The following is a 24181-nucleotide window of genomic DNA, read 5'->3' on the forward strand; positions in this document are numbered from 1 at the left end:
TACGCCGTGCTTAGAGCAAATAGTTTTAAGATGATGCCAGTTGATTGTGTTGAAAAAGCAGTGTTTTTTTTTGTCAGTAATAATTGGCGAGAAATAAGCATTAAGAAAATTTTAGAACTGTCTTTCTCACCGGTTTCAAGCATTCAGGCTTGGAGATGCCAGAAAAGTCTAAAAGTGAAAATAAAATGATTCCTCTACTTCAAGTTAGGAATTATGATGAATTTGGAGGTATCGACAATCATCTTGAATAGATTTGAAGGATGCAAGCATCGAAAGTTTTGTGTGAAGGTAGTCCATTATCTGCACATTGGCTGTTGTTGGTTGCTTGGTGCTGGTATTTCAGATACTCCACACTGTACTGTCCACACTTCTTTTCATTATTTGGTCTGCTTCTGCAATTTTCATTATGGATTAACAACCACGGTAAATTAACCGCGGTTTAAGTCCAATCTCACGAATGTGGTCAATAAAGGGGAAAGTTATGACATAATCATAGCTCAGTCCAAGCCAGACTCTGCCTGAAGATATGTGAAGTGGGGGTAAAGATATCTCAGTTGGGCCAAGAGCTAGAGAAATGCGGTTTAGACCACTTGAAAAGGAAGATTCTGAACTTCAACTTACTGAACACCATATCCTAATTCACAGGAATTCTGTCGCTGTGTGATTAGTGTATGGGAATTTTACTAGCTAACACCATATTACAGTAGTGAATGGCAACAATGTGCAGGCCAAGCTCGGAAATAACGTGATTTCTTCAGACCAGATTTCTCATAAGTGCAGAAGTGTCTTATTGCTTTTCAACAACTCTGACACTAGCATTATGGCATCCAAGAGACCTTGCTTTGTGGATCCAGAATTAGCTTGCCCGCAGAAGGTAAAGGGTGGTTGTAGATGGTTCATATTTTGTACAGAGGACAGTGACCGGTGGTGTTCTGCAGGGAACTGTTCTGGGACCCCGCCTCTTTGTGATTTTTAAAAAAAATACATAAATGACCTGGATGAGGAAGTAGAAGGGTGGGTCAGTAAGTTTGCTGATGACACAAAAGTTGGGGTGTTGTGGATAGTTGAGGGCTGTCAGAGGTTACAGTGGGACATCTATAGGATGCAGAACTGGGCTGAGAAGTGGCAGATGGAGTTCAACCCAGGTTAGTGTGATGTGGTTTATTTTGGTAGGTCAAATTTGAAGACAGAATGTAGTATTACTGGTAAGACTCTTGGTAGTGTGGAGGATCAGAGAGATCTTGGGGTTCGTGTCCTTAGGACACTCAAAGCTGCTGCACAGGTTGATGGTGTTGTTACAAAGGCATATGGTGTGCTGGCAGTTATCAACTGCGGGATTGAGTTTGAGACGTGAGGTAATGTTACAGCTATATAAGACCTTGGTCAGACCCTACTTGGAGTACTGTGTTCAGCTCTGGTCACCTCACTACAGGAAGGATATGGATACTATAGAAAGAGTGCAGAGGAAATTTGCAAGGATGTTACCTGGAATGGAGAGCATGCCTTATGAGAATAGTTGAGTGAATTTGGCCTTTTCTCCTTGGAGCAACAGAGGATGAGAGATGGCCTGATAGAGGTGTATAAGATGACGAGAGGCACTGATTGTGTGGATAGCCAGAGGCTTTTTCCCAGGGCTGAAATGGCTAACTCAAGGGGGCATAGTTTTAAGGTGGTTGGAAGTAGGTACAAAGGGGTAAGTTTTCACACAGAGATTGGCGGGTGTGTGGAATGCACTACGGTGACGGTGGCAGAAGCGGATACAATAGGATTTTTTTTTTAGAGACTCTTAGATGGGTACATGGAGCTTAGAAAAATAGAGGGCTATGCGGTTGGGTAATTCTAGGCAGTTTCTAGAGTAGGTTACATGGTCGGCACAACATTGTGGGCCGAAGGGCCTGTAATGTGCTGTAGATTTCTATGTTCTAAGTTCTATGACATGCTGTTACAACTATAATGAGCTTTGAGCAAAATCTAAGAGAGTGGTGGGTTAGCGAGGGATGAGATGATGACATGATCATTGCAATCAATTATAAGGCACTGAGGATCAAATGTTTGTAATAAGTAATCTATCTCTTAACTGAAGTGTGTAATCCCAGGGCTGCCCTCCCTCCTACTGAGCATTACACCCTTTATCTTTATCACCCCCCCCCCAGAAACTGCCACTGCCCCCAGGGGTGCGATATCTCCCACATTCTAAACCACATCTGTAACATTACAAGCTGCGTGTTTAGTAAACATGATACTGTGTCCTTTACTTTATAAGATTATCACATTTATTATTGGTATTCCAGTTCGTGTATTTTGCTGGAGGAGGAAAATAACTTCCTGTCAAATGTTTCTTTTTATACAGTGGTTGCTGCAGAGAGATCCACTATCGAACCCAATATGGACATTATGGAATATTGCACCAGAGAGTGGAAAGGGAACACAGCAAAAGCAGAGCTGATGAGAAAGGTAGGTAACTAATAATTTATAGAAATTGTCTTTGTTTTCAGGAAGCATTTTCACAAAATATCTCCGTTGCAATATCTGTTCCTCGTTTCTGACACGTTGTTGAAGACAATAAGACGTAGGAGCAAAATTAGGCCATTCAGCCCATTGAGTCTGCTCTGCCATTCCATCATGGCTGATTTATTATCCCTCTCAACCCACTTTTCCAGCCTTCTCCCCGTAACCTTTGATTTCCTGTCTAATCAAGAACCTATTAACCTCTGCTTTAAATACACCCAATCACCTGGCCTCCACTGCCTTCTATGGCAATGAATTCCACAGATTCACTACCCTCTGGCAAAATAAGTTCCTCACCTCTGTTCTAAATGGACATTCCTCTATTTTGAGGGCTGTGCCACTGGTCCTAGACTCGTCCACTATAGGAAGCATCCTCTCCACGTCCATTCCATCTAGGCCTTTCGGTATTCAATAGGTTTCAATAAGGTTCACCCTTCTTTCTTCTAAGCTCCAGCAGATACAGGCCCAGAGCCATCAAACGTTTCCCATACACGAACCCTTTTATTCCTGGAATCATTTTTGTGAAAATCCTCTGGACCACCTCCAATGCCAGCACATCTTTTTGTAAATGAGAGGTCCAAAGATGCTCACAATACTCCCAGCTGCGGTCTGATCAATGCCTTATAGAGCCCAGCATTACATCCTTGTTCTTGTATTCTAGTCCTCTTGAAATGAATGTTAACATTGCATTTGCCTGCCTTTCCACTGATTCAACCTGATTTTGATTCTGAAATACAGTGGATTCTGGTTAATTGGACTATCGATTGGTTAATCAGGGCAAGTTAACAGTTAGGGAATCCTGCACATGGACTCCCAAGCCCCTTTGCACATACGATTTTTAAATTTTCTCCCAGTTTATAGAACTATGCCTTTACTCCTCCTACCAAAGTGAATGACCATACACTTCTCTGCACTATATTCCATCTGCCACTTCCTTGCCCATTCTCCCAGTCTCCTGGCATTTCTCAGAAGTTGAACCACATGACTTGAAACAAGTTCCTGTTTTTCAAGTATGTGCGCATTTCACCTGTGTCTCAGCTTATTTTCTGTTAAATCCTTCACCAATCTCTCTAAAACTTTCCTTCCAATACTGTTCTTTCTACTACACTCCAGTAAAAATGATCTGCTGCTGCTGCTTGTACCCTGAGCCATCCCGTTCACCCATGTCATCACTGACGTGTAAGCTCCTGGTACAAGGACAGTTCAGATACTACATTCGTGTTGTTTGCGAGCTCCTCCATAGCCTTCCTATAGCTGGAACCTTCTTTGAGCATTGTCACTTTGTCGTGGTGGATAGGCTTGTAAGTTCCTGACATCCCAAGAGCGATGCCTTCTGGAGTTCAGCCATCTGGTGCTTAGCTCCTGGTAGGAGCACCCCTGGCGGTAAGGTCAAGGGAGAAGTTCTCGAGAAAGTGCAGTCAAACCGAGACTTCAGTGGCGGAGCTGGAGGAAGATGATTCATCACAAAGACAGTGAAGGTGGAGAAAGGTTTCCTGCATGAAGAGTCCCAGTAACTTGCGCTTCATGCCACTGCACCCCGACCCTGATCTGTCTAGGAGTGTGTGGTGGTTGTCCGTGCGTCAACCCCCCACTTTAAAGTCCCGCATAGGCATTCTCCATTACAAGAATATATTACATCCACCTGAAGACCCACCAATAGACAAGCCCTTAAAAGGACATCGTACTCAACTCAAGCGATCGCACCAATACAGTACTACTATAAATGGAATAATACTCAGGCCACCACCTGACCAAAATCTTGATCGTGCTCCGCTTTCTGAACTCCAGTTTATTCCAAATTTTATTTGCTGTGCCATTAGTAACTGACTTCAACTGACCAGTCTCTCAGCTCCACCCTTTTTAACGTTACCTCCTTGCTCAAACTTCTGTGCCTCTCAAGTTTCATTGAGATCTAATGTGAAGTTATGCTTGTGCTGCACTGGTGAAATAGTTTTGGGTGCTTTGTAATATTATCGGAACCATATTAAGCACAAGTTAGACATTATTGCCCTGTGATTTTGCTGATGAACCATTTGAGTATCCTCTTGTAATTCAATCTTGCCTTTTCAAAACTAGGTATGTACCTGAAGTTAAAGATTGAAATTTTTTTTCTACAGGCTTATGAAGCTGTTTGTGAAAATTTCAAATCTATACGTAGAGTTCGCGGTGATAATTACTGTGCTCTGAGAGCCACACTGTTTCAAGCATTGAAAAATGTTGAACATCTTCCCTGCCTGCAACAGGATGACCTCGAACAGGTACTTCTATATATGTAGTCACAATTCTAATTATCTGTCTAACCACTTTTTCCCACGTCCTGGCCGGGAAGTTTCTGGAAATGAAGTTACTGTTGTGTAATTAGAGTTTTGTATTTAATCAAATGAAGCTAGATTTGAAAGCACTCACATTGAGGAATAAAGATTTGAAATACCCCCAGATTTATAGAATGTACTCACTATTAGGATGGTGGGGTGGAGATAAGTCTCTACTAAATAAGGTGTGAGACGTTTCTTCCCTTCGCTGGCCTGCAGGTCATCCTTTGGCAAGGTGTAGCACCTGCTTAGCCCCCCCCCCCCCCCAACCTCCATAAGGGTCACGTGAAGCCATGGGAGCAGGTGCTGGATGGTTTTGCATATCACAAGTCTTGGTTATGCTATACTAACACTAGGCAGACAATCAATAAAGGGTATTGATAATGGCTGGGGTCACCCATCTTGTAAAGACACTGCCCAGAAGAAGGCAATGGTAAACCACTTCTGTAGAAAACTTTGTCAGGAACATTCGTGGTCAAGACCATGATTGCCCAAGTCATATGACACGGCACATAATAATAATGATGACTCACTATTATAATACCAAGGGGAGCCATGTGCATCGGCATTTTCACTGGGGTGATATACTGCGTCCGGTGCTCCCGATGTGGCCTTTTATATATTGGTGAGACCCGACGCAGACTGGGAGACCGCTTTGCTGTTGTCCGCCAGAGAAAGCAGGATCTCCCAGTGGCCACACATTTTAATTCCACATCCCATTCCCATTCTGATATGTCTGTCCACGGCCTCCTCTACTGTGGAGATGAAGCCACACTCAGGTTGGAGGAACAACACCTTATATTCCGTCTGGGTAGCCTCCAACCTGATGGCATGAACATCGACTTCTCTAACTTCCGCTAAGGCCCCACCTCCCCCTCGTACCCCATCTGTTACTCATTTTTATGCACACATTCTTTCTCTCACTCTCCTTTTTCTCCCTCTGTCCCTCTAAATATACCTCTTGCCCATCCTCTGGGTCAACCCCCCCCTCCTTGTCTTTCTTCCCGGACCTCCTGTCCCATGATCCTCTCGTATCCCCTTTTGCCTATCACCTGTCCAGCTCTCGGCTCTATCCCTCCCCCTCCTGTCTTCGCCTATCATTTTGGATCTCCCCCTCCCCCTCCAACTTTCAAATCCCTTACTCACTCTTCCTTCAGTTAGTCCTAACGAAGGGTCTCGGCCTGAAACGTCGACTGCACCTCTTCCTATAGATGCGGCTTGGCCTGCTGCGTTCACCAGCAACTTTGATGTATGTTCCATTGCTTTCCTTGTTTCTTATCCATGCAATAGATTTATCCAAGTATTTGAAAGTCAGGATTACATTTGTGTCCAGTATCCATAATGCAGTGTATCCAAATCCTAACGTTCATCAGTAAAAATCAAAAGTGTTTTTTTCTTAATGAGAACTCCCTTTGTTTAGTGGTCCTCTGCTACTGGAAATGGCTTCTCCAAATTGGCTATTTTGATTTTTAAGTTTATTCGTTCATTAGATCTTGATGTCACTGGAAATATTACCATTTATTGTGCATCACTAATTACTTCAGAGTTGTGACAATTGAAAGTCAACTGTGTTGGTACCAAACGTCTTTATTCGAAGAGCACATTGTCAGCTTTCTTGGGTTAACCTTGCAGTTGAAGTAGCTCAATGTGAAACCATTTCAGTAAATCTTTTCTGTTACTCTTTTGGCTCCTTTCAATCCTTCCTGAAGTGTGGTGACTAGAATATGTCAAACGTGACATAACCAGTGGCTTTAATAGAAGTGCAGGGTAATCTGCCTGGTTCTTCATTAAGCTGTGGTTTTAATGAAGTCCAGGTTTCTGTATGTTTTACTCGCCATTCTCCCGCCATGTCCTTCCACTTTAAAGGATTAATGCACAGATACATATGGGTTCCCCTGGTTTCCTTTAGAACTGGGTGCTGTTCTGTTCTTACTTTCTTATCTTATTCTTTGTGCCAAAATGCATCACTTTACACTGCTCTGTAATGCATTACATCTGTCGCTTCACTTCCCAATTTTTTAGTCCAAGTCCTCCTATAGTCTGTTAAGTTACGGCAACTGAGATGTTTGCTGTTGTGCGCACACGCATCAGAGTTGTGGTCTGAGCACTGATCCATCAAGGACCACCACCTATCATCCTCCAATTTCCAATACAACCGTTCATCCCAATCCTTTGCTTTCTAGTCTTTGAACTAATTTATTTGCCCTGCTGCTGAACCCATGAGGGAAGGTTAAGTATGATAAGGATGCAGAGACTTCAAGGGAATGAAGACAAGCAAAGTGAGTGGGCAATAGCATGCAATTATTATTTTTAATTAAATTAATTTGATTGGAGATACAACTCGGAAACTTCCTTTTGGCCCAACGAGCCCTTTCTACCCACTTAAACCATACGCCTTTGGTATGTGGGAGGAAATGGGGAACACCTGGGAGGAATCCTCATGGTCATGGGGAGAATATACACACTCTTTACAGACAGCTATGGGTTAAACCTGGGTGCTGGCGCTATAATAGTGTTACTCCAACTGTTCTGCTACAGTGCTACCCACATGGGAAAATCTGGTGTTATCCATGTCTAGGAAAATGGGAAGTGTTTATTTTTTGCAGAGGAAGTCTAGGAAATGCTAACGTTCTAGGGAACAAGGATGTCTTTTTGCACATCACTGTAAGCTAACATGAATGTACAGCAGATGGTTAGGGACGCAAAAGTTTGTTGGCTCTTATTGCAAGAGGAATTGGGTTTAAGAATAATGTTGTTACTATACTTGATCATTTCTGTGCCTAAAAATAAATTCTGCTTGCTCCAGAGAGCCTATAGAAATGAGTCAGCAGACTGGGTCCTGGGATGTCTGTTTCATCATGTGTGAAGAGTTTGAGTAGGCTAGATTTCTTTTCCAAAAACAGAAAAAGAAGTAGCTCTTTTTTCTGGAGTTTAAAAGAATGAAGGGTGATCTCATTAAAAGATGTAAACTCTCCCTTTGTTTGGGACCTGTGAACCAGTTGCATCCAAAAGGCATTTATTGCATTCAAAACTGAGCTCAATAGATTTCCAAGTACTAAGACATGCAAGAAAGTTGTGCTTGAGATATTTTTGTATCCTTTTTCTGGTCTTTACTGTTCAGCCTTTTGTATGGGACTTTAACACATGCTGAAATTTGTATATATAACCACTGCATTCTCTTCATCAACTTCTAATTTGGATGGTGGAGAGACCTTTTTGTGAACTTTGCTGCAAGAATAAACGAATGTTGATTTTATTCAACTTGATGACTGCTCGGGTAAAGGTGTGTAAAATTATGTATGGCCTGAAAAATAATAATGACAAGGACCAATTTCTCCTAAACATAAAATTCTGAAGATTTACTAGATAGATGCTGGAATGATGCTTCACATGGCTGGGGCATCTACAGAAGATAGTAGGATAGCCACCTGTGACTGAGAAGGTAGGAAATTTCTTCAGGTAGTCAGTCCTTGGAACTCTGAGGATCAAGGAGGCCTGGTCATCAGGTATACTTGTGGCAGATCAAAAGGTTTTCAACCACAGTGAATTCTGGTTAATTGACAGCCATTTATTTGGGACACTTCGTAAAGAAAAACGTATTGAGAAAATGTCCAGGATTCCCTTCATTTATTTGGGCCGCTGTGCCATTTAACTGGGACAGGAGACTGTTGCTGAACAATTTCTAACTAACGTCAGTTGCATCCACGTGTGGTCGTTGGACACTACACCATGCTTAGAGAAAACAGTTTTAAAATAGTGTCATTTGAGTGTGTTTGTGTTCAAAAGGCAGTGATTTTTTTTTAATCACGGCTAGTTAGCGAGACCTAAGCAGTAAGACAGTTCAGAACTGCTTTGCTCACTACGGTTTCAAGCATTCAGACTTGAAGATGCCAGAAATAGCCAGGAGTGAAAATGAAACAATTTTACTATTTCAACAAGTTAGGAACTATGAAGAATTTGAAGATACTGCCAGCCATTGTGAATGTTAAAATGAAAATGAAGATTTGGAGGATGCGAGCATCAAAGGCATTGTATGAAGGCAGTCCATTATCTGCACCAGGTGTCTAGGCTGATTTTGTTCATTTACAGTCAAATCAACATGGCAGCATATAATGGATTATCCTTCATTGTTAACTATTAGGAACTAATCCAGTTTTATCATACTGTAGTAGTACAGTTTGTGTTCTAATTCTTTTTGTGTTTCATTTAAGTACTTAATTTGTTACTTAGTTAAATGGCAGCTTGTCTTTTTTTTTATACCTTTTAACTGTTTCCATGAAACTGTGGCTAATTGGGGCAGCTGCTTAATTGGGTCAAAACGTACTGCTCCCAATATGTCCAATTAACCTGAATCCACTGTATTAGGGAAATTGAGGGATATGGGGTTAATGGAGGCGAATGTGATATTAATGAATTCTGGATAAGGTGTGGAATAGCCTACACCTACTTTGTACATTCCTGAGAGTAGCAGAGATTTGGAGCTCACTGCCTGAAGGGTAGTGCAGGCAGTAAAATACATCACATTCTGAAAAATATTGAATACTTGAAGTGCAATAAGCCATATGTCTTCGGACTGAGGGCCGGAAAGAGTTAGCCTGCGCACGGTGGCCTGATATTCAATTGTCACACACTTTGATTCTATGATGTTGTCCATGCTACTTGCTAGAACATCTAAGTCATTCTGAAGTGGCATTGATATTGAAATGACTAACTTGTTATTGTTTAATTGCAGGATTCAATAGTAATTCAGTAACACTCTTTTCTAGATTCCAGATAAGCTTATTGATGCAAGCTATGTCTGGATTAAACAGTGGCATTTTGTCATTGAAGACTCCAGGAGTGAAAATCCTGTAAATGTCTTGAAGGAATATTTGACAACACTGAAGGAAAAGGTAGATTTTGGTGTCAATTTATGCAGTATGATACAAGTTCAATGGTATCTAAAAGTTTTAAATGTTTGTCTCTGCCTCCAGTCCTTGCTCACAAATGCCTGTATTTAAAAAGCACACACAGAAGTTAATGGGCAGTTTTGGAATCAAATCAGAATAATATTTAATATCACCAGAATATGTTGTGAAATTTGTTGACTTTTGCAGCAGCAGTACAATGCGATACATAATAATAGAGAAGGTGAATATACATATTTAATCCTCTCTCTCTCTCTCTCATACATATATATAACTTGTATATAATTTTACACGCATATAAGTTAAATGAAATAAGTAGTGCAGAAATAAAAAAAAAGGTGACTTAGTGTTCATGGGTTTGATGCCCATTCAGAAATTGGATTGCAGATGGGACAAAGCTGTTCCTGAGTTTTTCAGTGTGTGTCCTTCACTCTTGTGTACCTCCTTCCTAATAGGTAGTATTGAGAACAAGGCATGACCTGTGTGATGCCGCCTTTTCAAGCGTCGCTGCTTGAAGATGAACTGAATACTACAGAGGCTAGTGCTCAAGATGGAGCTGACTAAGTTTACAACTCTCCATGACTTACTGCCATCCTGTGCAGTAGCCCCCTCTTCCCCCACCCCCAAACAATACCAGGTGTACTCAGGCCAGTTAGAATGTCTCCACAGTATATCTGTAGAAAACTTTGTGTCTTTTGGTGACATAAAGTTCAACTGTTCACAAGTGAAAATAAATAAATGGCACACTAGTGCAGCAGACTGTGCAACTGCCTACCAGAAACCTGGGTTTGATTTTGATTCTATGGAGTTTACTTTCTTTCCCTGAGACCATATAGGATTCTCCTGCATCCTCTGGTTTCCTGCCACATTCCAACAATTCACATGGTGGGTTATTGGTCACTGCAAATTACCTCTAATCTAAGTGGGGAGAATTTGATGGTCATGGGAAAGGGAATGCATTATGGGGAAATACGTGGGAGAGTTCTGAAAGATACCATGGACTTAGTGTGCCGAGTCGCTGCTTCCTGGTTGATAAGAAATGAAGTTGAAATTGACTCATAATGTTCATCATATCTGAACTATCATTGCTGGGAATGGGGTTTCATAATTTCCTGCAAGAAAATTTTAGTAGAAGAAAGTTTAAAAATGGTTACTTTATGTGCCTGTATAAGAATCTCTTAAATGTTCCTAATGTACCTGTCTCAGATACTTTGCACTATTAACATTTTTTTTGCCGTTTAATCTCTGCTGCAAACCCTATTGCAGGCTTTTCCCGATTCTCTTCATCACCCCCATTGCTTAAATGTTCCCAGTTCTAATATAAGGATATCAACCTGCTAAGTTTTCTGTTTTTCTCTGCCTGTCTGCAAAGCTGAGTATTGCATGTTTTTCTTGTATTGTTTCAGCTGAATTATTAAGTTGTGGTTATTCTTCATAATTTCCATTAATTATTGTATTTCTATGCATTGGTGCAGCTACCAATAGGATGCCTGTGAGACAAAGGGAGAGGAAGTGGTAGCTGAGGCCTTTTAAGGGGAATGAAGCTTGGTGAGAACCAGGTCAGGTTTGAAGTGACACTAGGCATCACCAGTGTTATGACGTGCTTCACAGATGAATTCTTGAGTAAATATTGTTTCTACTGTGTGGCCATTTAAAATGGACTTTGTTGAATTGATGCTGCAGTTTTCTGACAGGTGAATGCTTATTTTGCACTGCATTTTTTTCCGGAAGTTCATGCATGTTTGTAAGCAAAGCTTCAGTGATACCTAATGCAAAATGCTAGAAGACTTCAATAGGTCTTGCAGCGTCTATGGAGAGAAATAAACAGATGACGTGTTGGGGCTGATGAAGGGTTCCATCCTGAAACATTGCCTTTTTATTAACCTCCATAGGTGCTGCCTGACCTTCTGAGTTCCTCCAGTATTTTGCATGTGTTGCCTCAGATTTCCTGTATCTACAGAGTCTTTTGTGTTTCAGTGGCACCTAAGATGCTTCTTGAAATGGTTAGTTGCACATGTTAATGTTTCAGCAAAGTTCTCTGATCTGTTACCTCATGAAAAATGAATAATTATCAATTTCTAACTTGTATGAAATGCAGAACTGATTAGTCTTTTTATATATACAACCAAAAATACAGGTCAAATCTCATTAAGCATTGCTTGAGCAATCCTTATTACTAATCCATCAGCAGTAGCTTGGCTTTGTCAGAGGACCACATTCCATGGCTGAATAATGTTTACCTAAGGGATCTGAAGGGTTTTGTGAAATGTTAGCATGTGTGAATTTTTAGCACTTATTTTTTTGCATGTGCTTTTTAAAAAAAATCCATTCAGATCTGCACAAATTTTATCAAATTTTGTTGATGATTGAGTGGTAGATGAGGAACTAATTTGATGAGGAGAACACCAGGTGAGTGTAAAGTAATGCCTGTATAGTATATGGGCAAAAACATGGAATATAATATATAATGTGTGGAGAGTTTTGCATTTTAGCAGGAAAAATAAAAATGCGTAGTATTATTTTGGATGATGTGTGATTTTTTTTATTATTTTGCTTGGTGGTATTTGGAATGATAATGGGTATCTTAACAAGAAACAGAAAGGCATATAGATTATTATTTATTGCAAGAGGATAGTCTATAAAAATGAATGATTTTGCTGCAGCTGTGTAGATTGATGGAGTAAGCTTGCTGTTTACAGTTTTGTTTCCTTTGAACAAAAAGCATATTTTCCTTGAAGGTGGTGTCAAGGAAGTTCACGAGATTTAGTTTTGAGAAGAAGGGTTGCTTCATGCAGAGTGATTTGTTTTTCTTTGTTCTACTGTGAATTCCTGCAAGAAAATGTGTACTTTGATGATAAATTTACTTTGAACTTGGAATGATTTAAGAAGTTGGGCCTCTCTCTAATTTAGAAGAGCGAGAGGTGAGTTCAAAGGAGAAATGAGATTCTGAGGTGATTTAACAGGATAGATGCACTCTTGTTGGGGTACTCCCTAATGGGGAACATAATCTTCCATTTAAAACTGAGATAAGGCTGGAAATTTCTGAAATGCTGTACTCCAGAGAGTTGTTGATGAAGTCTCATTAAATATATTCAAATTTCCGGTAGATTTTTGGACTATATAAAAATTGAAGTTGGAGGGTCAACAATATCCTTATGGAATGGTGGAGCAAATCTGAGCATTTGGCCTACTGTTCTCCTGTCATATGTTATTAGTAAGCATGTGTATAATCTGCAATTAATGTGTATGATTTGCTATTAATTTACACGTTGTAACTTTCAACTTTCCTCTGCCTGCCCCATCATCGCCTTTCCTCTGCCTGCCCCATCATCGCTATTAGTATATGCATTTACGTGAGATGAATTCCTGGAAAGAAAGAGAGGCTGCCTGTGAAGAGTTGTTCAGAAGTGACACAGAAGAATATAGGATGTATGAAGCTGTGAAAATCATGATGTTGGCCAAGGCTATTGAACTTGACTGCAATAAAGTCCAAGAAAAAGAAGTCCCTTTGTTCTGCTGGCTGATGTTTGCTCGTGATAGTTCTACTGCCCCTTACCAGTTCATGAGAAATCATTTGAATCACGTTGGCCACACTGGCGGACTGGATCAGGTAAGATATTACACTAACAAAAATATTGAAAATCTGTCAAAAACCAGAAGCCCTACTTTATCAGGAGTCCAAGTCATCCCCAGTTTTCATGAATGCTTGTTCACTCTGTACTTCAGAGCACCGTGGCAGCAGCCCTTTCGTTTTGTTCAAATGCTGCCTTATTTTCTGATTGGCTGGGTGTAAAATAAACTGAATGTAGAGAAGTTTGGATAGGTACATGGATGAGGAGCAGGGTGCTGGGGTGTTATGGTCCCAGTGTAGGTCAATGGGAGTAGGCAGTTCTAATGGCTTGGCACAGACTAGATGGGCCAAAGGGCCTGTTTCTGTGTTGTACTTCTCTGACTCCAGGCACTTAACTGTGATGTATCTCAATCAATCTCCAAACAGATGAAAGTAGATCTTGTCATCAAGTAAAATTTTGTGGAAATACAGGGACACATAAATGGTAGGCTCGTGGAATTTGGGTTTCTGCCAAAAAAAAAAGTGTTTCCATTGATTAGTTATTTTATCCTGAGTATGTACAGTAGGTGCTTGGCACCAGCAGGCATTAACTCCCTATTAGCCTAACCATTATTGATTGCCAGGTCAGTAAACAATAAGTCACATTGATGAGGGATTGGAATTGTATCTAAACGTGATAACTAAATGACACATTTATTGTCTGCATAAGAGAACCAGTTAATTCCTTGAACCAGTCCTGGTCCAATTTTGTTATCAGCATGTTCCAAAATGTGAACTCCTGTTCTTTGTTTTAATTACCTTGTAATGCAGCCAGTATTCTGTTGAACCTACTGTTGGCATTTTGAAAGTTAAACAAAATTTAATTTTAACTAGCATTCCAAAGGAATTCTGAATATATGCATCGTAATTGTAACTTTAATGCTAATTTAAAGCATTGCCTTTTTTACTATATTGTTGCAAATAATTATCAAAAGTTTCCTTTCGTCTTAATCTTGAATCTGGTGTTAGTGGAGTCTTTCTCAGCTAGCTTAACTGAAACCAAAAAATTGTGAGGAATAAAGAGCATGTTATTCAAGGTTCTAGATTGCTAGCATTTCCTGGGGAATGAGAACCATTATGCACATTTTTCCCCTTCCTGTTCCTTTGGAAATAAGTCTTTAGTTTTTGCATTCGGTCTCCATTGGCTGGCCAGTTTGGATGAGAGATATTTCTGTATGTGATCACGATGACAAATTGTAGTTTTAAAGTTTCATTGTGTACACTTTTCAAGAAGTTGATCTTCAGTAGCCAGATAATCTTAGCCTACTATTTTGTACTAGAAGTGATTTTAAGAAAAGTTTTGAGGGGCAGGAAAGTGACACAAAGAAGTACAGGGTCTACACCACATTCATGCCAATTTAATAGTATTTTTGAGATTACATCAATTAATCTGGGAGGATTGATAATACTAAACAAGCACAATGATTGTGACTTTTCTCAGAGAGAGATTGGGATTTATGGTGGCGTACATGGGTTTCTGTTTGCTTCCCAAAGGTACTCTTGTACTTTACAGCACTAAAGTGAAATTTAACACGAGGAACAAACAAAAGCAGCTAGGTACAGGTGGAGAGTACAGTTTAGCCTTTGTACTTGGGATCAGTCAATGTTCTTGTTTTGGAATATGGATTAAAAAACTGTCTTCTGTTTTTGGCTAAGAGATGTAGTTTGTAATGCTACAGACTGCACGCTGTGTTTCTGGGAAATGTGTACTACTCAATGCAAACTCTTGACTTTGCTCACAGCATAGTAACTGGTCATTAGCTGCTGCCATAACTGTTAGCAGGGATTCTCACCAGGTAATTCACTCCAGAGCAGGAGAAACAGAATTGGGAATTGGCCTTTAGGCTTCTCAAATTTGTTTAGCCATGCAGTTACATCATGACTGCTTTGATCTGAAAAAATCTAGAACATAGAAAATATTACAGTATATCACAGTACAGGCCCTCTGGCCCACAATATTGTGCTAACCCTTTAATCTACTTCAAGATCACTCTAACCCTTACTTCCCACATAGCCCTCCGTTTTTCTTTCACCCTTGAACTTATCTAACAGTTTCTTAAATGTCCCTGATGTACCAACATCTCTGACAGCATGTCCCATGCACCTACAACTCTGTGTTTAAAAGTCCAGTTCAAAATTCTGAATGACTTTGTTGTCTATGGGGAAGGAAATATATGGATGTTGTTGCTTCACCTTTTTGCTCTCAGCAGTGCACAGATGGTTCACCAATTATTCCTGGAGACCGCTGGAAAATGCAGAAAGTCGTTTAATCATATCTTTTCTGAATTCTGGAGGCAAATCTATTTGTGGAGGTCTGACTAGGCCTTAAGATCTAAAACTCAGTTTACTTTAATTTATTGGTCTGACTGGTTGTAAAGTTTTGTGAGTCTTCACTATTCTTTATTCTCTAAAATGCTTCACCAGCTACTTATCAGTTCACTTACCCCAGTTTGTCTCGGTCACTAGCTGTTTGTGTTTAAGTCAGAAGGTGCTAGGTGCATCCCTCTCCAGATCTTTAACAACCAAATTCTAAACTTGAAACTCTAGTGCAAAGCTGAGGGAGTGCCCAAACTATTGGGAGTGCTCTATTTTAGATAGGAAGTTAAACTGAAGTGCTGTGTGTACTTTCTAGTGGACATAAAAGATTCTGTATCGCTTCTTGGATATGGGAGAGGGTGGCGCGTTTTCTTCAATATAATGGAAAACTCCCCTTCCGAATGAACAAGATGAGAGTTTTGTTTTTTCAAAACTAATTTTAATTTATCTGGAAACCAAAAGCAGCAAAACAGGGCTATTGATTTTATACGCTGCTTAATTATTTTTTAAAATACTGTTCCAAAAAATTACAACATAGAGCAGGGCAGTTTAGTACAGACCCTTTGGCATATAGTATGTCAACAGTATAACCTGCTCCAAGATCATTCTAACTAACCCTCCCTCCCACTTGGCCCTCCATTTTTTCTTCATCCATGTGCCAATCTTGTGGAAGTCATCATGATGACATACCGATGTTTATCCCAATAATTAATTAAACATGTGGGAATATGTTTTGTACAAGTTGATTGCCATATTTCCTTCAAAAGTTTTTCACAATATAGAAACATAGAAACATAGAAAATAGGTGCAGGAGTAGGCCATTCGGCCCTTCGAGCCTGCACCGCCATTTATTATGATCATGGCTGATCATCCAACTCAGAACCCCACCCCAGCCTTCCCTCCATACCCCCTGACCCCCGGAGCCACAAGGGCCATATCTAACTCCCTCTTAAACATAGCCAATGAACTGGCCTCAACAGTTTGCTGTGGCAGAGAATTCCACAGATTCACCACTCTCTGTGTGAAGAAGTTTTTCCTAATCTCGGTCCTAAAAGGCTTCCCCTCTATCCTCAAACTGTGACCCCTCGTTCTGGACCTCCCCAACATTGGGAACAATCTTCCCGCATCTAGCCTGTCCAATCCCTTTAGGATCTCATACGTTTCAATCAGATCCCCCCTCAATCTTCTAAATTCCAACGAGTACAAACCCAGTTCATCCAGTCTTTCTTCATATGAAAGACCTGCCATCCCAGGAATCAATCTGGTGAACCTTCTTTGTACTCCCTCTATGGCAAAGATGTCTTTCCTCAGATTAGGGGACCAAAACTGCACACAATACTCCAGGTGTGGTCTCACCAAGGCCTTGTACAACTGCAGTAGTACCTCCCTGCTCCTGTACTCGAATCCTCTCGCTATAAATGCCAGCATACCGTTCGCCTTTTTCACCGCCTGTTGTACCTGCATGCCCACTTTCAATGACTGGTGTATAATGACACCCAGGTCTCGTTGCACCTCCCCTTTTCCTAATCGGCCACCATTCAGATAATAATCTGTTTTCCTATTTTTGCCACCAAAGTGGATAACTTCACATTTATACACATTAAATTGCATCTGCCATGAGTTTGCCCACTCACCCAACCTATCCAAGTCACCCTGCATCCTCTTAGCATCCTCCTCACTGCTAACACTGCCACCCAGCTTCGTGTCATCCGCAAACTTGGAGATGCTGCATTTAATTCCCTTATCCAAGTCATTAATATATATTGTAAACAACTGGGGTCCCAGCACTGAGCCTTGCGGTACCCCACTAGTTACCGCCTGCCATTCTGAAAAGGTCCCATTTATTCCCACTCTTTGCTTCCTGTCTGCTAACCAATTCTCCACCCACACCAATACCTTACCCCCAATACCGTGTGCTTTAAGTTTACCCACTAATCTCCTGTGTGGGACCTTGTCAAAAGCCTTTTGAAAATCCAAATATACCACATCCACTGGTTCTCCCCTATCCACTCTACTAGTTACATCCTCAAAAAATTCTATGAGATTTGTCAGACATGATTTTCCTTTCACAAATCCATGCTGACTTTGTCCGATCATTTCACCGCTTTCCAAATGTGCTGTTATCACATCCTTGATAACTGACTCCAGCAGTTTCCCCACCACCGACGTTAGGCTAACCGGCCTATAATTCCCCGGTTTCTCTCTCCCTCCTTTTTTAAAAAGTGGGGTTACATTAGCCACCCTCCAATCCTCAGGAACTAGTCCAGAATCTAACGAGTTTTGAAAAATTATCACTAATGCATCCACTATTTCTTGGGCTACTTCCTTAAGCACTCTAGGATGCAGACCATCTGGCCCTGGGGATTTATCTGCCTTCAATCCCTTCAATTTACCTAACACCACTTCCCTACTAACATGTATTTCACTCAGTTCCTCCATCTCACTGGACCCTCTGTCCCTTACTATTTCTGGAAGATTATTTATGTCCTCCTTAGTGAAGACAGAGCCAAAGTAATTATTCAATTGGTCTGCCATGTCCTTGCTCCCCATAATCAATTTGCCTGTCTCTGTCTGCAGGGGACCTACATTTGTCTTTACCAGTCTTTTCCTTTTTACATATCTATAAAAGCTTTTACAGTCCGTTTTTATGTTCTCTGCCAGTTTTCTCTCATAGTCTTTTTTTCCCCTTCCGAATTAAGCCCTTTGTCCTCCTCTGCTGAACTCTGAATTTCTCCCAGTCCCAATGAGAAGAGGAAGTGACAGGTGCTAAAGAAATGCAAGTACTGTGTATCTTTTTAGAGTCGTATCTCGTTGCAGTTCCTTTTGATTTTCTGAAGAATTAGTTCCAACATCTCTTTCATTGGATAAGAGATGGCTTGTTTAGCCAACTCAACCTGGAGCAGACCAATGCTTTATCAGGGGCAGAAAGAAAAATGTTTTGTTTTATTTTTCAGCTTTTGGGGGTTTGGGCATTGCTGGCAGACCAGGATTTATTGCCCTTCAGAAGCTGGTAGTAGGGTGTATCCTTGAACCATTGCAGTCCTTCTGACAAATGTACTCTCTGTTGTTTGGTAGGCAGTTAGAGGAATACAGTGGTACTTTCATAGTGTTTAAATGCTAGTTTTAAAGCTTCAGTCGGTATTTATAGGGAGCACCAAAAATCTGATATCTGATGTCACACATTTGCACCCCAAGAATCTGAAACTCACCAGACTTTCAGATCGGTGAATTCTCCATGCCCAAATATGATCATCTTGCATTCCCGATGTGGGATAAGTAAAACAGGGTAGTCTGGGCTGGTTTAGGTTTACTGAGCCTCTCACCACTGGAAGTGCAGTGCAGAAAATCCTGGTGAGTTTGCAGGTAAGATGGTGTGCAACATAGGTCCACAGATGCACATCTTGCCAGAAATTCCTGGAAATTTTAATTCTTTGAGGAAGACACATGCACTGGCATCCCTAAGTGTTTCATTCCTGTCCACCCATTTCGTTATGGTAACAGTGTTTCCTTGCCCAGTGTAAGGAATTTTAAGTTATGAACATTTTAAGTTTTGTGAATAGTGGAGAATAATTGGCAGGGGCAAGAGAAAATAGCCATCTACCCATTCTGTCGACTGCCTGGGTTTTTGACAGCTGTAGAAACCTGGTTAATTTTAAAGGATTTTTACCAGATTTTCCTACTGTACAATCATGGACCTCCAAAAGAGCAGTGCAGTCTGGAGGCGTGAAGAGGCAAAAGTAATCTTCCTCCTTGAACCAAATGTGAAAGACTTGGTGGAGTAACCGGCCACTTACACAAGATGGCAGTATTGCAATTTGCAGCCAGTTTTTAAGTGTCCTTGGAACCTCTGAAATGAATCTGCATCATTGTTTTCTGCAGAGAACATAAATGTTCATTCCTTCTCAGAACTTGAACAAGTTGCCAGAGAACATCCACAGATTTGTAAGATTTACCAATGATCCCATTCTATATTGTCCAATGCTATAAGTTTGATTATTTAAGTCATATATGTGGTAAAGAATAATTCTAAGAAAGCTGTTGGAATTTCCAACTCAGGTGTGTGTAGAATTTATTGTAATTTCTCTCAATACTGCTATTGAGTTGTAAGAAAATGGGGATATTTATCATGAGCCAGTTTGACATTTATACAAATAAACAAACTAGCAGCAAGAATAGGCCATCTGTTCTATCCAACCTGCCCATTAGAATTGTCACCAGTCTCTCCCAGGCCAAAGCCCTCCATCAGCTTCCCAGGCCCCTCAGTTGCTTAAGCCTAAAACGTTTATCTACCTTTTTTTTTTAGTAAATCTACCCTCTCACAGTCCTCTGGAGCAGAGTTTCCAGAGGTTCATTGCGCTCTGTACGAGGAGATTCAGAAGCACCTTGGTTTTAAATATTTCCCGTATCTTGTGACTCTGCCTTCTTGTTTGAGACACTCCCATTCGTGGAAACATCTCAACCCCTTATCAAGCTTCCCTTAAGGTATTAAAGATTTCACTAAGCTTGCATCTTCAGATTATCAGGTCTAGGACCGAAGTAAGGAGAAGTTTATTGACATACAGGCAGATATTTTGTATTCTGTGAATGGAAGGTCCGTATATGTTTGGTTGTTGAGTGTTTACAAAGCTAGGGTTAATAGATTGCATTAGTCCAAAAATCTAAGTACATGAACGTAAGTTTGCTTCTCTGCACAGACCCGTTGGATCAGCTGGGTTACTGAATGGCAGAAGAGGCTCGAGAGGTCATGTGTTCATACTTACATTTATTTTTATTTATTGAGATCGTTTGTTCGTTCGTTCATTATGTGCTATGTTCCATGACCATGATCGTTCTTGACGAATTTTCCTACAGATGTGGTTTGCCATTGCCTTCTTCTGGGCGGTGTCTTTACAAGCCGGGTAACCCCAGTCATTATCAATACCCTTCAGAGATTGTCTGCCTGGCGTCATAACCAGGACTTGTGATATGAACCAGCTGATCGTATGACCATCCACCACCTGCTCCCATGGCTTCATGTGACCCTGATAAGAAGTGGGGGGCATTAAGTAGGTGGTACACCTTTCCCAAGGGTGATCTGCAGGCTAGTGGAGGGAAGGAGTGTTATGCAGGTCCTTTGGTAAAGACGTATCTCCACCTCATCACCCAAATTGAGATACATCACGAAATAGGCCTACCAGCCCTTCGAGCCATGTCACCAGCAACTTTCCACAATGACCAATTAATCTACTAATCAGTATGTCTTTGGACAGTGGGAAGAAACTGGAGCACCTGGAGAAAACCCAAGCATTTCACAGGGAGGATGTACAAACTCCTTATAGGTGACGTGGGAATTGAACACTGAACTTTGATGCCTGAACTGTAATAGTGTTGCGCTAACCACTATGCTTCATGGGACCCTGGTTTTTATGTTTTTGTATGATGAGACTTGAGGGTTTGTTTACTTAAATAATTACAGTCAGTGGCCACTTTATTAGGTATACTTGTACATCTCGTTAATGCAAATATCTAATCAGCCAATCACGTGGCAGCAACTCAATGCATGAAAGCATGCAGACATGGTCAAGAGGTTCAGCTGTTGTTCAAACCAAACGTCAGAATGGGGAAGCAATGTGATCTAAGTGACCTTAACTGTGGAATGATGTTGGTTCCAGACAAAGTGGTTTGAGTATAACAGAAACTGCTGAAATCCTAGGATTTTCATGCACAACAGTTGATGAAGTTTACAGAGAATGGTTCCAGAAAAACCCCATAAACGTCCATTGGGTGAACGTTCTGTGGGTGAAAATGCCTTGTTAATGAGAGAGGTCGGAGGAGAATAGCCAGACTGGTTCAAGCTGATAGGAGGGCGATAATAACTCAAATAACCACACATTACACCAGTCCTGTGCAGAAGGGCAGTCTGAATGCACACCACGTCGAACTTTGAAGGGGATGGGCTTCAGCAGCAGAAGTCCATGAACATGCACTCGGTGTATGTGAGAGTCTAGGATTGTCTAGCAATTCTCAAGTGAAAGCACCAGAATAATGTGTACACTGTATTGATTGAGTTATAGTGCAGAATAGCTCTTTCAAGCTGCACTTCCCAGCGATCTCCCAGTTTTAATCCTAGCCCAATCATGGGACAATTTACAATGATCAACTAACCAACCCACCAGTGCAACGGAGCACCTGGAGGAAACCCACGTGGTCATGGGGAGAACACACAAACCCCTTACAGTCAGCAGCGGAAAGTTAACCCGGGTCACTGGTACTGTAAAGTGTCGTGGTAACCACCACGCCAGTATGCTGCCACACAGTCTCCTTGCCTAAGAAGGGGTGTGATTGCCAGTGATGAAATACAGAAAGATTCAGTGGTCTGGTTGCAGAATGGTGGGTTTGCTGTGAAAAGAGAGTGAAGAATTAGTCATGATCTGGATGAATAGCAGAATATGCTCAAAAGGCCACGTGGTCTTCTCCTGTTCCCATTCTCCATGCTCGTGTGCTTGAATGCAGCAAGACTCGGCCAACGTTCACTTGACAAAAGTCCAGGCAACACGAGAGAACCCAGTCACTCACCTCTGACAAGTTGATGGCATTACCTCAGTGTCATTATCCTGGGGTCAGCAATGGCCAGAAACTTGGCTGGGCCACCCAGTGAAATACCATGGCTGCACGAATATTTCAGACACTGGGGATGCTGTGGTGAGCGACTCAGCTCCTGACACAGGTCATGAATGTAATGGCGTTTTTTCCACCTTGCCTGGCCAACAGTTCATAAGAAGCTCAGCACCATCCAGCATAAAACAGCCTGCTTGATTCAATTAACTTAGCCATTCGTTCCTCTGTCACCAGTGTACAGTCACTGCACTGTTTACCACCTAAAATCTACATTATAGTTTGTATCAAGGATATTCGCAAACCCACATCAAGGAAAACGGACAAGAGACACATAGGAATGCTACGACCTATAGGATCTGCTCCAAACAAAACACTATTCTCTCATAATTACTGGGTTTATGTGCTGCAAAGCCCTGCTGAACAGCACTGTGCAGAACCTTTATCAGAAAACCTTGAGCCATTCAAGAATATGATTTAACTTTACCCACCAAGGGGTGATCAAAGACGGGCAAGAAATGCTGGCCTGCCAGCAATGCCCAACTTCTGAAAATAAAGGTATACCTTTTTTAAAAACAATCCTGGATAATTTTCACTAAATGATTCATTCGAACAACATGACAGGTTGGTATAATGCTTTCAGAATCTTTTATTTATTGATTGAGATACAGGGTCGAATAGGCTGCATCGCCCGGCAAACTCCGATTTAACACTAACCTAATCACGGGACAATTTACAATGACCAAAATTAACCTACCAATTTTGAGTTCATCAAAATTTGCAGTGCTTTCGTCTGCTCACCACATTAATTTTTGTTACTTGCTCGCTGTTAATCCTCACAGAAGTAGGAATTTGTACCAGTTCAGGGCCTTCATATATCTTGTCATCTTGTAGTGGGGCTCATGAGTGAGTTGTAGATATGAAGAGCACGGAAATAAAAAATCCGTGATTGCATAAATAATGGGCACCTTATAAGTCAGCTTTGATATTGGACTTGAGCTATTTGTCAATGTATTGAATTATAGTATTCAACATAAGTAACCATTATCACATTGACATTCTTTTTTTTAAAACTTAGGTGGAAATGTTTCTTCTGGGATACTCCTTGCAATTGACTATAAGAGTTTTCAGACTTTACAAGTTTGGAACTGATGAGTTTGTCACCTACTATCCTGATGATCACAAGGATGACTGGCCTTCGGTTACTCTAATAACAGAGGATGACAGACATTATAATGTACTGGTGGAAAACACTGAAATGACCATTTTGTAGGCTGAATTTTATGGGACTTAATTGCCAACATATATCCAGAATGTGACTGTAATTTGGAATTTGAGATTTTTTTCTAACTTGGGCTTTTATGGGAAAAAAATTGCTGCCAAAGACACGTGACATGAAGCTTAAGAATGCATCAGACATTAATGTACAAGTCTGAGTATGATTTGTAGGCATGAAGAGAATGCAGAACAAATTTGACTGGGTACAGTTGTTATGTTATCTTCCGTTAATATTTTGTAAGATTATTGATATGTACATGGAAAACTGCCTTCATAAATAATAGTATAAAAAAAATTAATTATGTGTCATTATTGAGATGTCTAATGATTTAATTGATCAACCTTTGTGTGCTTGAATGTCTGAGGTATTTTGAACTTGAAATGATATTGCAACTAATTTGGTGCGCTGAAACAGCATTGCTCTGTGCCACAGGGAAAAAGATTATGAAATTTGTTAATAACAGGAGTCCACTGGGATTAGTTTTTTAATCCATAAAGAATCTGTAAAAGGTAATGGCGCTATTCTCGAGGGGACCTGTTCTCAACACCCCTGCTGAGTCCGCTGTGCATTGGTCAGACCGCACTTGGAGTACTATGAGCAGTTTTGGGCCCCTTATTAAAGAAAGGATGTGCTGGCGTTGGAGAGGGTCCAGAGG

General features: G+C 40.9%; 1 protein-coding gene across 6 annotated transcripts in view; it reads left to right on the top strand.

Annotated features, from left to right (window-relative positions):
* LOC134357877 (ubiquitin thioesterase otulin-like) overlaps nt 1-23803 on the top strand; it is a 50558-nt gene extending 26755 nt beyond the window's left edge. For 5 of the 6 annotated variants that reach the window (XM_063069618.1, XM_063069613.1, XM_063069616.1 and 2 more), the window contains exons 7-11: nt 2351-2454; nt 4626-4766; nt 9587-9712; nt 13068-13337; nt 23326-23803. In XM_063069618.1, coding sequence (XP_062925688.1) covers nt 2351-2454; nt 4626-4766; nt 9587-9712; nt 13068-13337; nt 23326-23520 — 836 coding nt within the window. In that variant the 3' untranslated portion in view covers nt 23521-23803. The other variant, XM_063069619.1, reaches the window with a different exon arrangement.
* Nucleotides 23804-24181: the final 378 nt, after the last annotated feature.

The sequence above is a fragment of the Mobula hypostoma genome, chromosome 17 (assembly GCF_963921235.1).
Source record: "Mobula hypostoma chromosome 17, sMobHyp1.1, whole genome shotgun sequence".
Taxonomy (NCBI): domain Eukaryota; kingdom Metazoa; phylum Chordata; class Chondrichthyes; order Myliobatiformes; family Myliobatidae; genus Mobula; species Mobula hypostoma.